The sequence below is a fragment of the Rhea pennata genome, chromosome 1, assembly GCF_028389875.1.
Source record: "Rhea pennata isolate bPtePen1 chromosome 1, bPtePen1.pri, whole genome shotgun sequence".
In the NCBI taxonomy this organism is placed as follows: Eukaryota; Metazoa; Chordata; class Aves; order Rheiformes; family Rheidae; genus Rhea; species Rhea pennata.
The window spans coordinates 102,575,099-102,594,489 of record NC_084663.1 but is presented as its reverse complement, the minus strand read 5'-3'; the positions used below and the strand labels follow the sequence as shown (position 1 = coordinate 102,594,489).

At 47.9% G+C, this 19,391-nt stretch overlaps 1 protein-coding gene across 5 annotated transcripts in view; it reads right to left on the bottom strand.

The window, feature by feature from the left end:
• ILDR2 (immunoglobulin like domain containing receptor 2) overlaps positions 1-18,026 on the bottom strand; it is a 40,545-nt gene extending 22,519 nt beyond the window's left edge. For all 5 annotated transcript variants that reach the window (XM_062597309.1, XM_062597317.1, XM_062597325.1 and 2 more), the window contains exons 1-3: positions 17,953-18,026; positions 9,106-9,438; positions 7,927-8,046 (exon numbers count right to left, since the gene is read on the bottom strand). In XM_062597309.1, coding sequence (XP_062453293.1) covers positions 7,927-8,046; positions 9,106-9,438; positions 17,953-17,998 — 499 coding nt within the window. In that variant the 5' untranslated portion in view covers positions 17,999-18,026. The remainder of the gene's footprint in view (positions 1-7,926; positions 8,047-9,105; positions 9,439-17,952) is intronic.
• Positions 18,027-19,391: the final 1,365 nt, after the last annotated feature.

Genomic DNA, 19,391 nt, shown 5'->3' with positions numbered 1-19,391 from the left:
AGATCAAGCATCCAAACCGCTTACAGCTAGCATGGTATACGACAGCGCTTATATATGTTTTCTGCTGACAAAATACAGCCGGGCGTATAACACATGTTCAGGATCAGTCTTAGGTATCACAAGTGGGCTCCAAACACATGCACCAAATGTGCGCCTTGCATCGCAGTATGCTAGATTTATACATGTTCCACATGCATACTAAATATATTCCTTATTTTCACAGCATGCACAACCAATATGGAATTCTTAGAGAGACTAGCGTGTGCATATAATATACATGTGAACTGCATGCCTGCAGATCATACAGGCAGACAGGGGCATGCAGCTAGCTCGCTTTCCTTGTGCTCTGGCTCCACACAGGAAGAGCGCGTGCAGTCTGGGTAGGGACGGCAGAGGTCGATGGACAAATTGCTGAAGGCAAAAAGCTAACTTAGGGCTGTGATTTGTGAGACCAGAGATAAGGGAGTGACACCAACAAAGAGCAAAAATGTTACCTTAAGTCCACACGGCTGCCTGGTTTGTTTTGAACCTACCTGAAGAGCTTTGATCTCTGCAAGTGCTGGGGCTTACTGCCAGGTGCCCCAGAACCCCCAGCAGGAGCTGGCACAGCCGCATGTTTAAGGCATAAAGCGTGAAGAAGTGTCCCTCAAAAACAATCATGCGCTGAGAACTTTCTAACTTGTTACAAAGGTGAGCAAAGCGGTCCTTCTGTGCTCGCTGCCTCACACGGCTCTGCTCAGTCTCTGCTTTGGGACACGAGAGGGAGCTTGTTCTCCCGGCCAGCGGGGCACACACAGCCCTGGAGAACCCCCCCCCCCCGCCCCGGCCAGCCCCCAGCCCCTAATTGCCCCGCCGCCCCTGCCCGGCTCTGGGCTCGGCCACCGCAGGGGCACACAAAGAGCTCAGCGCGGCAAAACCGCGCTGGCGGCCACGGCTGAGCCTAAATCCGCCGGCTTGAATAGCTCAGCTGGCTCGCGGCAGACAACCTCCCCCTCCCCATCTCTGAGCGACTGTGCCCCCCGCAGCTCTCAGTGCGTGGCGGCCCTTCCTCACCGGGCTGGGTGAATTCCCTGATAACCCTTCCCCCCACCAGGTGGTTCCCCCCTTTCTCCTCGGTTTTAATGCGGGCTGTTGAGCAGGCTTTAGCCAAAGGCTGGGGCCGACCCAGGCGCGCTGGCTCGGCCCGCAGTTTCCAGAGCAACGGCAGAAGGAAACGGCACCGCCGGCCCCGCGCCTTCGCTGAAGGCCGACTTTCCTCTCACAACTTGCGAGCAACAAGTGATGCAAAACTGCCCAGAGAGAAGGTGCAAGCAAGCAGCACACTGCAGGGCGGCGCCAGGGGGCTGCGGGCCGAGGCGGGTGCCCAGCTCGCCTCCCACCCGGCACGGCTCTCCGTATCCTCCTCGCTCCCTCCACCGGCATTATGCTCCCCTTGCTTTTCTTATTTTTAAGGAAATTTGAAAGGTGGAGGCCTGGGGCTGCAAAGCAATTGGTAGGGAGAAAACAGTTGAGTTAAAGGTCCTGCTAGGAGCCCATCTGGCTCTGCTGCCCCTTGGTGACAGCTTTGCCCATCTCCGAAAGCGGGCCACAGGCATTTCGATAAACAGACTGAAACAGTTGTCTCATCTCAGCACCTTCCCGGCACGTCCTCCCTGCCTGCAAGTGCTACGCGTCCTGATGCCAGCTCGCTCCGCTGAGCCCCAGCACGTGCCCCTAGGTGAAAAAGGGACTAGATGGCCCAGTTTACCAGGGTCGTCCTTGGGTGTCTTTGTTCAAACTAGAAGTTTGTCCTTGTTCCAGCAAAAATCTGGGACGCGTTCCTGCCTGTATTCCCACCACGCTGCACGCTGCTTTCCCCACACGCGCCGCCTGCAGCGGCCCCTCGCCGGGAGCCCCGCACGGGCCAGGGCTTGGCCAGGGCCGGCACTGGTGCAGCCAGCGAGTCCCGTATCTGCACCAGCAGGATGTGGGGGGAGAAGGCGGGAGGAGAAATGCGAGTGGGAAAAACCAAAGGGATGCAGAGCTGACGAGAAGGTGCAGATGTATAAAAGGAGCAGAATAAAGAGAACTTAATATGCATGGGAAGGGAAGGGAAGGGAAGGGAAGGCAGCAAAGAGCGGAAGATCACAGAGAAACTGGAGCCAAGCAGGTACTTAGAGAAAAGTCACAAAAATAATCAGGGTGAGGGCCGTAGCGGAAAAGAAATGATGAAATATGAGTGAAATGAGAGTAGGCGCAATCAGGAATGTGGCAATTGGGTGTAAACAGGGGAATATGGTAAATACTGGCAACTACATAAATATTAGGTAAATATGGGAATAAATGCTGAATATACTCCCTTGCTGCGGGCTGCCTCCATGGTCCCACCTGCAGCCATGAGGAGCGGGGAAGCAGCAGCTGTAGAGGGAAGTATTTCTCTCTCAGCAGCAGAAAAATGTGCCAGGCCATGCCACGGCCACAGGCTGCTGGCATCGGACACTGCCACGCGGGGAGGCTGGAAAGCACAGAAGAGGAAGCGTGGCCCTTGTAAATCAGACACTTTTTCCAAGGAAGCTGCTGGCGAGATTTATTGGGAGAGCACGGCTCTGCAGTGAATTCCTCTGTGCTCTTGCCGCTAGCAGTAAACTTCATCCTTTCTCCTCATCCTTCTTTTCTCTCAGTCAATCGGAGGGAGAAACAGCAGCAGCCCTTCTTGGAGATCAAAGTTTTAGCAGGCAACAAAGACCTCCGAGGAGGCAGTTGCCATGGCTACCTCAGTAACGGCGGCCTTTTAATCACGCCAATCGCCTTTGTTAGCAGCGTGTGGCTGTCGCTGGCAAAGAAGAAGGAAAAGAGCGGTAAAAAAAGCCTCAGCAACAAGTTGCACTTCCAAATGGCGTGAAATAAATAACAAGGAGTAGCCTGGGTTAGGACAAGCAGGAGCAGGCTTGGACGGAGACCGCCGAGGAGGCAGCGTGGAGGTGCGGGGCACGGCCGCAGGACCGGGGAGGTCCGCGCGCTTCGGCTGGGCCGGGGGTGGGGGGAAGGAGGGGACACGCTGGCCTCCTGCTGGCATCAAGGCCTTTGGCTGCTCGTGAAGCAGAGCCCTCCCGCGCCCGCCACTGCCTCGGCCTGCCGGCGCTCCCCGTCGTCGGTCACGGCGGCGCCGCTCGAGGCCGCAGAGCCCTCGTGGCAAAGTCGCCTACGGGCAGCGGCGCCCAGGCAAGCGCGGGCCCTCTGATCACCGCCGCGGGCGCTGACGGCACCAGCATCACTGCCAGCCGCCGGGACCAAGTACTGGCTCGGGCGTTACTGGCGGCTTTTCAGAGGAATGGAGCAAACTCCTAAAACTCTGAGTTTTAAGGAAAATTTTTGCCAAGAACTTTTCTATCTCTGAAACGACATCAACTTTTGTAACACCACCTCTCTGGCCACACAAGAGACTCCAAATCTGGCTATTTTTATACCAACTGTTGAGTCATTTTGCTGAGCAAGAACTGTCTTATTAGCACGGTGCACCACACACACGTCCCAGCAGAGATTCATCCTCTCCGTATGCCAACGCATGTCTGTATTAATACCTTAGTTACTGTGAAATATGCTGTATGTATGTATATATACTTTCATTCCTACCTATAGGTGTTAGACTTAATAAATTTCATTTTTAGACCATATAAATATTGGCTGGTAATGTAAGTTACCAAAGAGCTTGGTTTACCAATGATGTTAAATGTTTGCTAACTTCAGAAATTAAGACAATCTCAACTGCTTATTGTTGCCATTTTGAAACATAATGACAGTAGAAGCTGAAGCTTCTAAAATATTAATTCATAAAATAATATTCCACTAATACATTACTCTCACAGTGCTAGCTGCCAAATGGGATGGAAAACTGAAGAAGGCGATAGCCAGCCAGTGAAACACATGGCTCGCTGACCCATCCCTCCAATGACTGGGATTAGTGGAGCACTTTCCTGCCCCTTTGAGGAACCTTGCGTGCTCTTAGGAATGATGCAACTCCATGTATGTCTAAGCTGTGTAAAATTTTGCAAAGCAAACATTCTCAAGCTTGCATAGACCTACACTGTCAGCCACTGCTGCCTCTGTAGATGTACCAGCTTGGAATGGTAATGGTATAGCTGCTTTCACAAGACTCTGCATCCTACCAGCAAATTCTGGGGTATATGAAACATCATGCAACTAAGCTGGACTATTTCCTCATGTGAGCTGGGTCACTTGAAGCTCGATGGGGTATCTGATGACACTGCTCTGGACTTCTGCTTCTGGGGTTACTTCAGGCATCCTGCACCCCACTGCATGGGTACATTTGCAGTTTCCTTAAACAAAGGCTGGCACTGAACGACTTTATTAAAGCCCATGGACATTCTCATATGAAAAGCAGTGCATAGGTGTCAGGAATAACAATTTGATTAAGAGTACTGCCTGCATGTCTAAAGAAGCAGGGTGCTCAGCTGCTAGCTACTAAAATAGAAATGTGCACTTCCTTAAATTTAGGCAGTCAGTCTTTTTGGTTCAACCATACATTAATTCTAAAAAAATTACAATATATAAAATTGCAAATGGATTCAGTAACCTAGATGTAATAATGTCAGCAAAGGGCTCTAACATTCCAGTGAAAAGCATGAATGCAGAGACCATCACTTGAGTCCTGCTGTGCAACTGCTATGCTCTGTATCAGGCCTGACGCTGCAGAAACAGAGTTCATGCATTTTCTAGCGTGCTGGACCCTGTTCGAAGATTTCAAGCTCCAACAGAATACAAATATTTAAAAATAGCGTAATAATATTTTTAATTAGAATTTTTACTCTGCAGTAGGTTCACTTCCAGCCAATGTCTTTCTGAGGCACTGGGGTTACTACTATTCCTCTTCCCACCTCTGCACTGATTCCTTTGAAGAGGGTTAGTGTAAATCCCTGACTAAGCATTACCTACTGAATGGTCTTTTCAGTAAAGTACATAAGTACATGTTTAACACCAGGTATGCTTTTTAAATCCTATCAGCTTTGCTGAGCACAAATGGATGTAAATACATGCTCAGATGGTTTTCTGAAATGGGCCTGAAAGGAAGACAGCTCATGGGATTTTCTGATGCTACCTAGAGCCGTCCAGTCTCTTACTGTGTCAACACCAACATGCAGATGACAAATCCCAACATGCAATCCCATCATGACCTAGGCAGACTCGCCACTCAGACTGCACTGGAAAACCTTTAAATAGAGCCAGAACTCCCTGTGATTGCTTTCCCAAGAAAACAAATGAATACTATAATATTCTCAAGTTTTGCATTTTTCTCAAAGTTGTGATAAAGCAGCTTCTGACCGATTTTTAATGTTGCAGTTCACTGGATAAAAGCAGAATCTTGCATTTTTAGCTAAGCAAATTTCTATTTGTTATTCACATCATTAGGTATTTACAATTTGCCTCTCAGATCTTCCAAGGTTTCTAAGTGAGATTAAGTTGCCCTGTCTAGTAGCATCTTTCTCTAAGCAAAATACACCTTAAGTTTTGGTATTAATGTAGAACACCAGCAGGGACATTTTCCTTCTTCCTTTTCTGTATTGATTGGTTTCTTTCCTTATTCTAATTTTCCCATTTTCTCCTGTTCAGAAGATGAAAGAAATTAAAATCCTGCTCTGTTCAAAATGACAAATCATGTAGTCAACCTATAACCAATGCAAAACTTATTTGAAAAAGCACTGTCAGTAGGTAGCAAACAGCAATGCACTGTGAGAACCACAGCATCTTTCACAGATAACATCCCTCCACTGATTCAGCTGCTCCAACACAGAATTTGGGTTCTACTCAAACAGCAGCAAACAGCAAACAAAACCCTCTTACCATGCATCCCCTAGGACTGTGGATGCTCTCAGATCCACATCAGTATTCACTGTCTTCCTGCAAGTCACTAGTATCTGGCAGAACAGTGGGATGGAATAAAAAGTATCCCAGAGAAGATGCCAGCATGTTAAGAAATGGTATCTTTACTACCAGCTGCCTCCTCCTTCTCTAGGCAGTACTGTAGAGAAAGAGAGGAAAGGAAGAAGAAATATGGACAAAGGTGGAAGGAGAAGAGTAAGGTGGGAAGAGGAAAGGAAGGAAAATGGGTAACCTGCAATTGCTCTGAAAACTGAAATGCCACCTCAGTACACATTACCCAGCAGAAGAAATACACACAAGCTGCACCAAACAGCATGAGGCAGAACAAAGTACCCCAACAGCTATCCCTTCCTGCTGCTGCCAAACTCAGCAAAGAGCACTACATGAACTCCAAGGTCAGACACACAACCTATAGTGAACAGAAAAGCAGACATGGTCCAAGTGATGCAGCCTCAGCTATACATTTCCTCCCAATATAACAGCAATGAGCTGGGGCTGGGGGCATCATCAAGCCAGCCTCAGAGGAGGGGATTTCTTTGTTTTCCCCCATGTAGTCTTCTGTACACACTGAAAACCAGATTCTTCCTGTTACCATGGCACTGTATCATCACCAGCGTCTGAGCACAGTTATAGACACAGATAGGAGAGATACCAAATCTAGTCAGGAAGGTGAAGAAAGGACAAAATTCAACAGTTCATCACCATGCAGCCACCTTCAGCTCCTCTGAGGAGGCTATTGCTGCTACCTGGCAGGGATAACCTCACCTGAACCATCACAGGTCAGGCTTGCACCTTTTACTAGTATCTGATATGCGGTCATTTCATGGATGTGGACAGGGGAACGGCACAGTTTTCTGTAGGGACCTATTCCCCAATTTTCCATCACCTAATTAACATCTGAAGAAATGAGCAGAGGAGATAGCACTGTTGTAATCCCTCACCCAAGTCTTTCAGTCTGGTTTTATTTTGTGATGACTGCTATAGCTCCAAAATTTAAATGCCAATTAAATTCTGATCTTAGCCATGAGATCAAGGGCTCTTGACAGACATGTTATCACCCACACTAGAGACTCATTCTTTTTAATATTTCCTTCATACGATGTGCAGAATTGGTACACTCCAGAACCATAAGCACACTGACCAGAAGAACGAACATTGGTGTCAGAACATCTTAAAGCAAGCTGGAAAAAATCGTCCTACCCTCCTGGGATATAGCTATTCAACAGTTATATCAGCATAACTAAGGCAGTCTGGAGCAGAGTACCATAGCTGGCTTAAGGTAGTCTCAACAAAACGTCCCTAAAAAGGCCTAGTTTTGCCCAGCTTCTTTCCCCAAGCTGGGATGGGTGCCTTCTTGACCTGTACAGTCAGCTGGATCACAGAAGCCATTGCTGAAAGCTAACCTTGGGAATCAGAAATAAACTGATCCTGCTGATCACGCTGCACAAGGGAGTCAGGAGTGCAAACTGAAGGGAGGATAGGTCCGTTCAGTGGCATCACCAGTTTAGATCTGGTTAGGGTGTTCGTGAAACTGTACCTCTAACTGTAATCTGTAATTAGCCAGACAATCAGAAAAATCTCCCATATTGATATACTCAAGTTGTTAAATATAATATGTCCTGACTTCCCAACAGGTAATAAAAGTAGGACCAAGGGAATGTTAAACATATAATTTGGTTAACTTTTAGAAGACTACTTTTAAAAGACTCATTCTCAAGTGTTCACTTTGCTGCAAGCTTATTGCTTTATGCCTTTAAAGTACAAGTTCTGACTTTCCACAGCCCTGAACTTTCTGTAGTCATTTACACCTGTGTAAAGTGTGAGCAACGTGGGTGTAAACCTTACTATTCTGGTTTGGTAGCATTTGCCACCCACTTTGCAAGGTGTGAATGCGTGCACAAAGTGCAAGGCAATGGTGAAGGTACTGCAGGGACTGTTTCACACAGATCTTACACCCATAGTAAAATGGTTCACAGATATGCAGAGAGACAGAAGGAGAGGTACATTAGCTGTCTACTAAAGACAGGGCAATATGCTAAGAGAACTTACCAAGTACAAGCAGCTCCACTGACTCTTCATTCTTGCCTTCCACATCATCAGGTGTGATAATAAGGCAGTAATAGAGCCCACTGTCTCCCCACATCAGCTTCCCAATCTGAAGGTCTGCATCTGAAAAGTAAAAAAGAGAAGTCAGAGTTTCCCTACAACACCAGAGGAGTGAAGTGTTGAAAGCACTGGGCACAGCTCTGACTCCCAAATTCATTCTATTTCCTTAATAAGAGGAGGGGTTGAGCTTATTCGGAGTATTGCACTATATGAGAAAAATGTGAACAGGGCTGTAAGCGGGAAGACTGGTAATGCCACAGGGGAACCTCATTCTACAAGCACAGAGAGCAAGAGGGTTTACTAACATCACCCTCTGGCCTCCCTGTTGCCTAAGGCCTGGGATCCTGGCAGCACTTGCACCAGACGAGAAGGGCACAGGTAGTATCTCCTCTGTTGCACCTCAGCCATCTGCCAGAAAGATTACACAGACTGAAGGGAAAACACTCCCCTCACCCCCACTGAAAGTGAATGTGTGCTCTCCATACCAAGGGGGCTCAAGACTCGCCTCTTCTTCTGGCGTAGTCTTCTGAGTCAAGCAGAAGGCTTGTAAATTTGAGGGACACAGTTTCGCACAGCCTTCCATGACAAACTTTTAAGGACACTGCCACCCCTTATCTTCACCCAACTTGACTTCAACCCACTGAAATCTGTTCCTTTCGCACTGCCTAAGGCTGTGTGAATTTAAGGTTCAGGGTGGAGTAAGCTGTTAAGGCTGGAGTTGAGTGAACATGAAGTATAGGATAACTCTAGTATTTCAGAAGGGAGGAAACATCAGAGGAACTTTTAAGAAAGACAGACCTAGCCTGCAGAGAATGAGTATATAGTGTTCTTGCTGGCACTTCTATGTTAAGGAAAATCTATTTATACAGAGCAATATGCAGAAGCCAAGAATAGAAAGACTTGGAGACTAGAGCTTCCCCTTTGTCAAAGGGAAAAGACTTCTCTGTCAGGGTTAGAGAGTTGTGTGCATTGGCTGGTTGAATCCTAAATGTCTGACATACAAGAGCCCACTTTCAGAAGCCTTTACTAAGGCAAAGCGTTAACTGAATAACTACTGCTGGCCTCTAGTACCCAAACTGCCAATTCCAACCCTTAACAGCATCACTGGGGCAGAAGAGTTACCATGGACAATGCTGACATCTCTTTCCTTATAGAAGTCCCCTATAGTGATGGCAGATCCTTGTTTGGAAGCCACGACGCGGACCGTCCTCCTGCTGTCCACACAGTCTAGGTAGGGATCCCAGTCCAGATTCCTCTTGCTCATTGTTTGTAAGCCAGAAGTTGCCATACCCAAAGCTTCTCCCATCCGGTCCTGGCAGTAAGATTTAAACCTCCACTGTACCACAGCTGGTTGGGTGGAAGAAGTAGAGAAATGACAGCGAAGCAGAGCAGGCTGAAACAACATGGCCACCTTCTTCTTCTCAGGCACAGTGACTTGCAACCCCTCCATCTCAGCTAAAAGACAAAATCATGAGCGTCATATGCCTTTGCATGGCTTGAAGAGGAGGTTAAATCATTTTATGTGCACAAAATCAGAACAACCATCAGTTTCACATGCTAGAGTACAATAGTCTTTCATGTACATAAGCAGGGATGCTGGCAGCCAAAGTTAAGTTTGCTTTTTTGATAAAATACAGCCACAATGAAGAATAAAGTACCAAGGGGCTCAAGGCTCATATGTGGTAGCACTCCTATACTCCGTACAGACCCTAACACAGTGACATACTGATTCATGGCTTCCAGGACAGATTCCTAGAAAAGGAAGAGAGATTTTAGGGACAGCTATACTCGAGTTCTAAAGCAGGTTAGCCAAGGGGCTACACCATGAGCTCATACCAGTCCCAGTGCAGAACAAGTCATTCCCCTCCCAACTCTAGTGGTGTCACTCCTCTTTAAGGGTAGGACGGCATACAGACCTTGGCCCAGAGTATTGAACGCCCATGCCCAGTTAGTGCTGCTCCCATGCCAATCTCCAGAATGCAAGAAGGGGTGGATCCAAATTGCACAACTCCTGCCGTGACTGGCATGTAGCACTAAGAGAAATTGTTCCATGTGGGAGGTGTAGATAAAAACGGCCCAAACACTCACGCTTTTTATATTTTCAGGGAAAAGACAGCTTTCAGTGTGTAACGTTTATCCACCAGCTGACAGGAAAGCTGCAGCCCAGGCCAACGTATTAGGGCGTCAGAGAAGACACATGGGAATGAATTGCATATGGGATTGTTGCCACATTCTTGTGTAGTTTAGAGCAAAGCTGAGAGCTGGTGAGTGATGCCAGCAGAGAGCCCTCAGGAGAACAAGGTGCTCCATCTATCTGCACAGGAATGGCAAAGGCCTCCCACGCATGCCCCTCACTGCCTCCTTCCTGCACTGCAGGCAGCAATGACTTATAAAGCACTTACACAGTGCCGGAAACATATGCTGACACTTTCCAAAGTGGTGACATGCCTGCCTGTGGAGGCATAGGAATTGCCCAGAACAACAGGGTGTATCTAACATGGCATAAGTTTGTAACCAGGGGCACTCTCTGCAGCTGAGGAGCACCAGGGCCTGTCCATGCAGTTCATACAGGAGAAAGGGCAAATCAGTTTGGAAACTGCTGACATTGACAGTTCCCTACACATAGTTAAGATACACCCCTAGATCCAGAGCAATGCACAGTGACAGAAGAGAAAGAGATACAAGGAAATACTCAGAAGAAAACAGAGAAGAATATTCACACCACATGAGGAGAGGGATTGCTGCACAAGCGGGGTTGGAAGAGGCATAGGGAGAATGAAAGAGTGAGGAAAAAAAAAGTCTTCTTTGTGTAGGGAAGCAGTCTGAGAGGACAAATGCCAAGAAAGAAAAAAACATAGACAGAGGAAGAAGAAAATACCAGGGTAAGCATAGGAAGCACAAGGGTAAATAGAAGGATGACAACCAGGAAACCAGAAGGGTTATATTTAGTGGGAAGAAGCTAAAGAAGGTGTCTCAACCTAGACCAAAATAATTTCAGAGGACTGGAACCAGGTTGCAGGAGATTAAGAAAAGATGTAGCAGAAAGAAATGAAATCAGCAGAAATAAACCACCCACTCCAAAAACTGGAGATGAAAAGTGGATGGGAGTTAGCAAAAGAAACTAAAATTATAGAAGATACCTTGAGGAATGGGAAAAAAGGCATAGAGACTAAAGTAGAGAGTGAGCGAACAAGCAGGGAATGCAGCAACAGAAGGAAAACAGCAGGCAGGGAGGGACGGGGTCAAGTCAGAGCCAGCTGAAGAGCTGGAAAGTGAAAGCAAGCAAAGACATCATGATCAGGAGCCAGGACCAAAGGAGAGTGCGAGCCTTGGACCCGCATCGAATACATATTTTGACAAGTTATCAATGTCTACACTGACAATCGCAACAAAGTCTACAAACACTAGTTAGGGGATAAAAACATGCTACAGACTGAACATTGTTTCACAGGAGAGGCACACTAGGCACTGATACGAACAAAGAGTTACTGGTCCGGGCAGGATTTCACTCAGACCTACTAAGGGAAGGCTTGCAGTGCACAAGGGTGCAGAAATCAGAAATGCTGTACTACGCACCTAATGAAGGCATGACCCAAAATTCAGGACCCAAATCCAGATGCTGAAGTATGTGTTTTCTCCAGCATACCACAAAGCAGGGCTGAGCTACAAGATGCCACAGGATTGAGGCCCCCACAGGAGGGGCCAGGGCATGAGACAGTCCCACCACTTTGTTGAGGCTCAGGCAGAGTAAAACTCCAGCAGTGGCAGCTGGCACGTTCCTGCCAGGCCTGAGAAGAGGGAGGGCAATGGGGAGGGCATGCAACACCTTGGAAACCATGGGGTGATGTTTTGTTATTCTCCTCTCTCCAGAGACCCCTGCTTCCTAGGTTGCATTTCAATTCAAGAGATATGACAAACACCTTGAAAAATGAACGGTCCAAGGTCCAATCTGTTTCTGGCAGCTCAGTGCCTGACCCCATGCTGTCCATGGCCAAAATCAGCATGTGACATGAGCTGATCAAGTGACCCATCACATTACTTTAGCTTCAGAGAAAAAACAGTGACACAGTGAATATTTAAATCTTTCCCTTGTGAACTAAGTACTGCTGCTTAGTAAACACAGTGCTTTCAGCTAACCATGCACTGTAGCCCTCCTTCCTTGTTAATGAGATTAATGAGTTTGGCAACCCAGGGACTGCTTTAATAAATGATTAGCTGAGCTTTAGCAAATTCTCATCTGACTAACTTCCCTTTCCCTACCCCCATGTGAATGGCTATATGGAGAAAAAAAATTGTAAGTAGTTTTGGGGAAAAAAAATTTCCTCTATCAGAAAGCATTTGGGAGATGTGTAGTAGATTATCTAGCATCTTATGTATCCTATCCCGAGTTCTCTATTATCTTTTTTAATATTCTTTCCAGATCTTTTCCAGGAATAGCATTCAAGAGCAACAGGGTATCTCAGATGGAGAGACTGGAGCAGTGGAAGCTCTAGATCTATTTAAGTCAAATTATATATATGTATAATTATATAGGGCTGAACTGGGAAATCATACACCTGTTATTTCCTTTGCCAAAACAAACAAACAAAGAAGCCGGATTCTATGCCACTGCTACAACAGCATCTATTAAAAAGGCTAACAGGATACTAGGCTGCCCGAAGACAAGATGGTGGCTTTATACTTCTCAGTTGTGTTGGTGCATTTAAGTTATAGAGGTCTGCTTAGGGCTTCCTCAAGTCAAAGAAGAAACTCAAATGTATTCAAGAGACATTAGCCAAGACAGGAAAGGCCTCACATGTATCAGAGGACAAAAATGTGGGCTGTTTACATAGCATAGCAAAAAGATACCAAGGATGGGAAGATACCAAAGATGGAAAGATACTAAAGATGATGACAAACTTAGTGACAGCAGACTGTAGCAACTCTTGGTCTAGTTTAATATAACTAGTACTACAACAGAACCGAATTGTGCTCTGCTATGTTTTGACTAACATGGACAGAATAAGATTGGCCCTTATTTCAATATAATCACAAAACCTAACACCTGCACTCCAGAGAGGCAACCTGTTTATTATGAATTTCATGATGTTTCAACTTTCACGGGAAAAATCTAGCTCTTGGAGTCATACAATTACATGAGAATTTTACTCTCCTTTCTCATTCTCCTAAAGCCCCAAAGAATGGTCTGCAAGTACTAATCAGGTACACCTTAAAACCACAATATCCTTACCCTCAGTAAGCAAAAAGAATCCATGTTTGTGTTTGAATGTGAGTGTGTGTGCTCGTCGTGTATCTGGGTATATACTCATAAAGAAAGACCTTCAGAAAAGATGGCATTTCAAAAATAACATCTTACGTTTTTCACTTGTTTCTTATTGGAATGTGTATCTATCTCCTTTCTCTCTGTTTCTTTCCCTAAACTACCCTCACATTATGTATTCAAACCATGCAATCAACATTAGACACAAGTTATCGCTAATACATTTCAGCAGTGATTAAAGAAAATTCCAGGAAGTGATTATAGCAGGGGAGTATTTGTATTCAGCCTTGTGAGCTTGATCTGTTTTAAGTGCCTTCTATGACTAAAAGAGAGAGGGCAATTCAGAGGTGATAATTTAGGTTCTTGCTTTCCTGTTGCCCTCGGGAGGAGCCTATGCTTCCCTGAGGGTAGATGGATCCCAGGAAGATTTAGCTTCTCTACACAGCCTTAAGTGATAGCTTTTCCGAATAGAATAAAGTTGATCTGAAGCACTAATCCCTATAATGACCAACCAAATACAGTTCCATATAATAGGTCTCAGGCTGCATCTGTCTAGCACTTAAGAGTTGAGTCCCAGGAAAGGCAGTGCATGCTATTCTTCAGGTGAGCATGCATCTCCCTGTCTGAGTGTGCATCACCTCTCTCTTGGCAATTACTTGGCCCACACCATCATTTGCCTGAGGCAGAGTAGCTGACGCTAAGAAATTATAAAAATTGCATTGTCAAATTTTATGCATCTTTATTGACATGAGTGGCAGGTGTGCATAGAGGAGAATGAAAGTCCTTAGGTCCTGTACTAAGCAGCTCAGGAGAATTAGTCCAAGTCTATACTTAAGAGTTTTTGGCAGGAAAGTATACCTCTACTGGTAACACAAAGTGCTCCTAGGATAGTTTATATCACTTCCCCAAACAAAACAAACTACTCAGGCAAAACACTCTACCTTTTTTGGAGTTCTTGGCTAGTATACATGAGTTAAAGGTGTTATTTCTTCCCCTGTTGAACAGAGGCACACAGTCAACACTTTTAACTGTGGGTCAAACCTAACTCAGGAAGTGCAAGATCTGGGCTTGAGAGTGTAAAGTCAGAGATGATACACAGAGGTGTACGCAGGTGAATGGAGAGCCAGGGTGATTAGAGGTTGTGTTGCACAGCTTCTTGCCTATACTGACAGATCTAAATCCAATCCATGCCACTTCATTAGCAAAAGCCACTGTCATCAGATTTTGTTAAAAAGAATTGGATGTCATGGTCTAGTTCCTATCAGATTTCCATTCTTACCTCCATGGCTAATAATTGTCAACTTCATTAGCCAGCAAAATACCAATGTCTAAATAGGTCAACTGCAGCTGAGGCATAAGCATATTGCTTTATACAGCTCTGTAGCAAAACAGAATGTTGGCCCCCAGCTACTTAACATAGAAGGGGGCAAAACCAAAGCAGTCAGAGAAAAGCACGGCCTTGCACACCCAACTCTTGGGACTCAGAACTTCACTATGAAAGTGCTCTGCAAAGGACACAGCCCAGACTCTGCAAAGTGACTGCATAGGGCACGAGACCATCCTTCCCACTCCCCCTTTCTGCAATGTGGTTCCTCAGACATCCTGTGCTTCTGACTTCACTGGAGAAAGAAAAGGTCTTGTACAGTCCTCAGCATTTCGGGGCTGTGCACAACAGCTCAAGACATTTCATGGGCTTTTCTGCATCTCAGTCTCTTATCATCAGCTTCCTCACACTACTTACTCTCTCTTACCACCCAGTATTCTCTATTGCCCCTTTTGCACATTCTCCAAAGTCACCCTTCATATTTTCAGGTGTTTTATTAGTTCAGCTTTGGCCACCAGATCAAATCCACCCTGTTTTATTACTGTCTGAAGGCTACTACAATTGTCAGGTGGCTCCTGTTTCACAGTCTTGATTCAACACCACAGGAATCATTCCCAGAGCTATCACTTAGCAATAGGATTAGTTCATTAAGAACTAATGAAGAGAGCTGGAAGAGTGGCCTTGTTTCACTACAAGCCTTGTAACACCAAGCCATAATGCCTGACCTCGGGGTGGCACTACGATTTCCACTAGTGCCAGTCCCTTTCCAGGGTTTCTTTTAAAAAGAAAGAAAAATATGATTCCCCTTCCCAGTTACACTAAGCTTATGCTAGGTGCAGCTGATCAAGAAAAGTCAGACAAATGTTTTAAACCAAGGCAGAAAAAAACAATCCAACTATTTCTCTGACATCCCAGGGAGCCTGCTCAATTGACCTGGAAAGAGCAAAGCACGCAAGAGCGTGCCCCCTCTATCTGCTGCCTGCCCTTACAGAGCTCCTAAACTGCGACTGCGAAAGCAGAGGTAGTAAATCAACCCACCTTTGTGTTAAACCACTCCAGTGACTCTTCTACATAGCAAGAGTAGAAAGGTACTGAGTACCAAACGATTAGTGAAAATAACTTAAGAGGGAGAGAAGACCATGTTTTAATGTTGACAGTCGCCCAGCTGTAATATTTCCAGGCTTTGGCTGAGTTTTAAGGAAAAGACAAACAAAAATGCTTTTGCTCTCTCATTCTGTAGGTAAACACTGAACTTTAGCCTCCTCACAGCACTTCTCTCATTTTAAATGTGTTATGAATCAAGCATTAAGAATAAACATGAGGGGAGACTTCGTTGCAGAACGAAGCAACACTTGGAAGTTTACAAGAACCAGCTGTACAGAGGGGCTTAGAGACACTTGCTGAATTGTACCTTCTTTTTCCACAGGATGAGAGGAGCAGTCTCCCACACACATCCCAAACCGTGCCACTTCACCAGAAGGAATAAAGGAGGACTTGCTCTTCATCCTTTTGCTATTGCTATCAAAATGCTAGCTTTAGGCATGTGGGGGAAAACTGGGCAGGGGGGAAAGAAGCCTGACCAAGCCTCCCATACTTCACACAGGATTTTTTGCAATTGCAGTGAGAAGTCACAGTGCACAAAAACAAACAAAAGATAAATGCAAGAGCCAAAAATTAAAGACAAACAAAGGACAGAGAGGAATTATTGTCGGGAGGAAAGGAACTGTGAGTGCTGATTAGAAATTTCTCAGCCTACCTAAAGGAGGGAGGAGGGGAAAGAAGGGGGTGAGAGGCTCTCTTGCTTTCTTGCTCCCTTTTGTTTCTCTGATTCCTCCCCCTCTTGCACAGTCTCTCCCTGCTCTCTCCACCTCCTGACCCCTGACCTCTTCTCTTCTTTTAGAGCAGAGTCTACTGATTTGGCTGGATTAGGACTCCTTACCTTGATAAAGACCATTCATTCCTTTGCACAGCCACTAGAGAGAAAAAAAATCTTGAATCTACATTTGTCAGTCAGTGTCTCGGCCCCTTCTCCACAGGCGGGTGCACACGCACACAAGCACTCACTCACACACACACACACCTTTGCTTATTTGCTTTCTCACAGCCATGCAAAAGGACAGCAGCCCCCGCTCCATCCCTGGCGAGAGTGGCTGGGAGGCAGGAGGGGGACACGCCGGCGCAGGCTGCCTCCATCTGTCTCCCAGCACACAGCTCACCTGTTGCCCGCCAGAAGCCCGCGCCTGCCGGCCGGGCCACCACCAGCAACAGGGGCAGGCAGCACTGCCTCCGAAGCAGAGAGGACTGGAGGAGACTGGGAGGTCCTCCGACTGCAGCAGCACCTCTCGCTCTGCACAAACCTCGCCCGCTCCAAACTGCGGTCAGGCGCTGCCAGTAATCGCGAGCTACCTTCAACAGGGGGGAGAAAGGTGTCAGCAGCCCAACCTTTCAGACTGACGGGAAAGTCCTGACCTAGCCAGACATGCCCAGATAACGAAGCTCTTTAAAAAGACGAAGGAATGTAATGTCATGTTTATCTACACCCTGCTCTCCTTCTCCTTACCGGTCCCTGAAAGCTACTTATCAGTATACTGCCATGGCTGGTAGGAGCCCAGCAGCAGGTCTAGGTGCGCCGGCACCCCGGACCGAAGCGGTACATGTTTGAAGGCAGCCAAAGGGCAGGGAGGGCAGGAGGGAAGATAAGCTGAAGCCCCAGGTGAGGGCCATGAAACCCTGGAAGGAAGCAGCAGGCAGGCACCAGTGCTGAAGATGACTCAGAGTGAAAAAGCAAGGAAAGGGGTAGGCGGGTGGGTGGTGGGAGAGAGCTGTTATGACTAAAAGCTGGATTTACTGCTTTTGAAACCTAAATCTGAAAAGGAAGAGGGAAGAGCCTGAGGTCTTTTCTGTGGGATACACTAGTGGTGGGAAACATTTGCCATCAAATCCAAGCGCTTCTGTTTCTTCCCTCTGCTTCTAACCAGTCTCCCTAAGTCAGCCAGCTGCAGGCTCTCCGAAAGCCTCCTGCCCTTGCCGGAGCCTGGCTGCTGCACCGGCTCCGAGGCGGCGGCCCCTGCCCTCCCGGACGCCCATTCCCGCCCGCCTTGCTGCTCCCAGCGCGGCCCGCTGCCCTCCTCGCAGTCCTTTCTGCTCCCCTCCCGCTTCGCCGCCGCCGGGCTCGCCGGCCCGCGGAGGGGCCGGGCCGCCGGTGCACAGCGGCACCCCCTGCCCCTCGCCGGCCCGCGGAGGGGCCGGGCCGCCCGCTCCCCCGCACCGCCTCTGCGCGGCCAGGCGGGCACGGCGCGGCACGGGACGGTCCCGCACTGCCGCCGCGGGCGCCCCTCCAAACGCGGCGCCCCGCGGAAGCGGCCCCGCGGGGCGCCCGCCTTACCTGCGAACCACAGGAGGACGATGCAGCCTAGGACGTGCCCCTCCATCTTCGGCGGGGCGCGGGGCGGCGGCGGCGGGCGGCGGCGGGGGGCGGCCCGCGGCGGCAGCGCCCCGCCCGCCCGCGCCCCGCCGTGGCCGCCCGCCTCCCCGCGGCGGGAGCCCGCGCTGCCGCCGCCGCCGCGGTGCCGGGTGCGCGGGGGAAATGCACGCGGACGATTCCCGCGGCGAGTCACCCCGGGGACGCCGGCTTCAAGGACGGGCACTGCGCGGATTGCTCTCATTTTAGACGAGGAGGAGGTGTTTGGGGGGGGGAGGAGAAGGAGGAGGTGTTCTGGCTGCTGCCGATGGACGTGCGAGTTGCGGGGTGTTGGGTTTTCCTGCCGACGGGATGCTGGAAGGGGAGGAAGCTCTGGATGTGTGTGTGTGCGGTGGGGGGGAGAGGGCGGACTAGAAATACTGCTGGAGGAGGTCATTTATAAACGACGAGATGAATGTGGCTCTTATCACACAGGCCACAGGCCCCCCCGGCGCACACCTCCTGCACTCGGAGCTCCTCAACTTTCCGAGGGAGCAGCAGGCGGTGGCCCACGACCGCGGAAACCAAGCTGTCCGCAGGCTCGGAGCTGAGCAGCTAGCGGCCTGCTCTGGGGGGTCGGCGCCAGAGAGAAGCACTCTCCAGCGCGGCCTCGCTTTTTTGTGTTGCCCATCCTCAGGCACGCTTCCCTCAAGGGCTGGGTTTGCACTCTGCACATGTCCACGACCCAACAGGGAGAAGGGAGTAGCCTGCAACTTCTCATCTCGAACCTGCCAAAGAACATAATTCCGATTTTCTAATACAAACGCGGCCCCCACAGGGGGCGAATACTAGGTGTGTCCATCTGCGAAAGGCAGGGTGCACACTGATGCCTGCAGTCAAGCCGTAAAAGCCATTTGCACTCTACCAGGCATCTTCCAGTCGCCTGTAGATTCCTCATAATTCTTTTTTCCAGAATGAACTCCTCTACAAGCAAGATAAGTTTTTTTAAAAAAAAAATCAATAGTTTCTGAATGAAAAAGCAAACAGCATGTTTGTTCTGATAAAAGATGTGTCGAAACATTTTTTTTTTTTTAACAGCCACAGTCTCTCTCTTAAGGTAGTTAAAGTGGAATTGAGTGAGGTGACAATCCTTAGGCAGCCAGGCTGTCTTTTAGTGTTTGACTTGGTGCTATTCAATGTCATTTAAGAATATGTTTCAAGTAGAAGTTTATTTTTATTCAATACTGCTTTTAAAAAAATACACACCCAATTCAGACCATCTCCTGATGTTCCTCCGGCCTGACACATTATTAGTTTAATTGCCTTGCCGCACTAGTGGCATTAGGATTAGGTTTAAGGATTAGGACTCTGCTATGCTAAATAATATATGCATACGCATCCACACAACAGCACGCAGTGCTGTT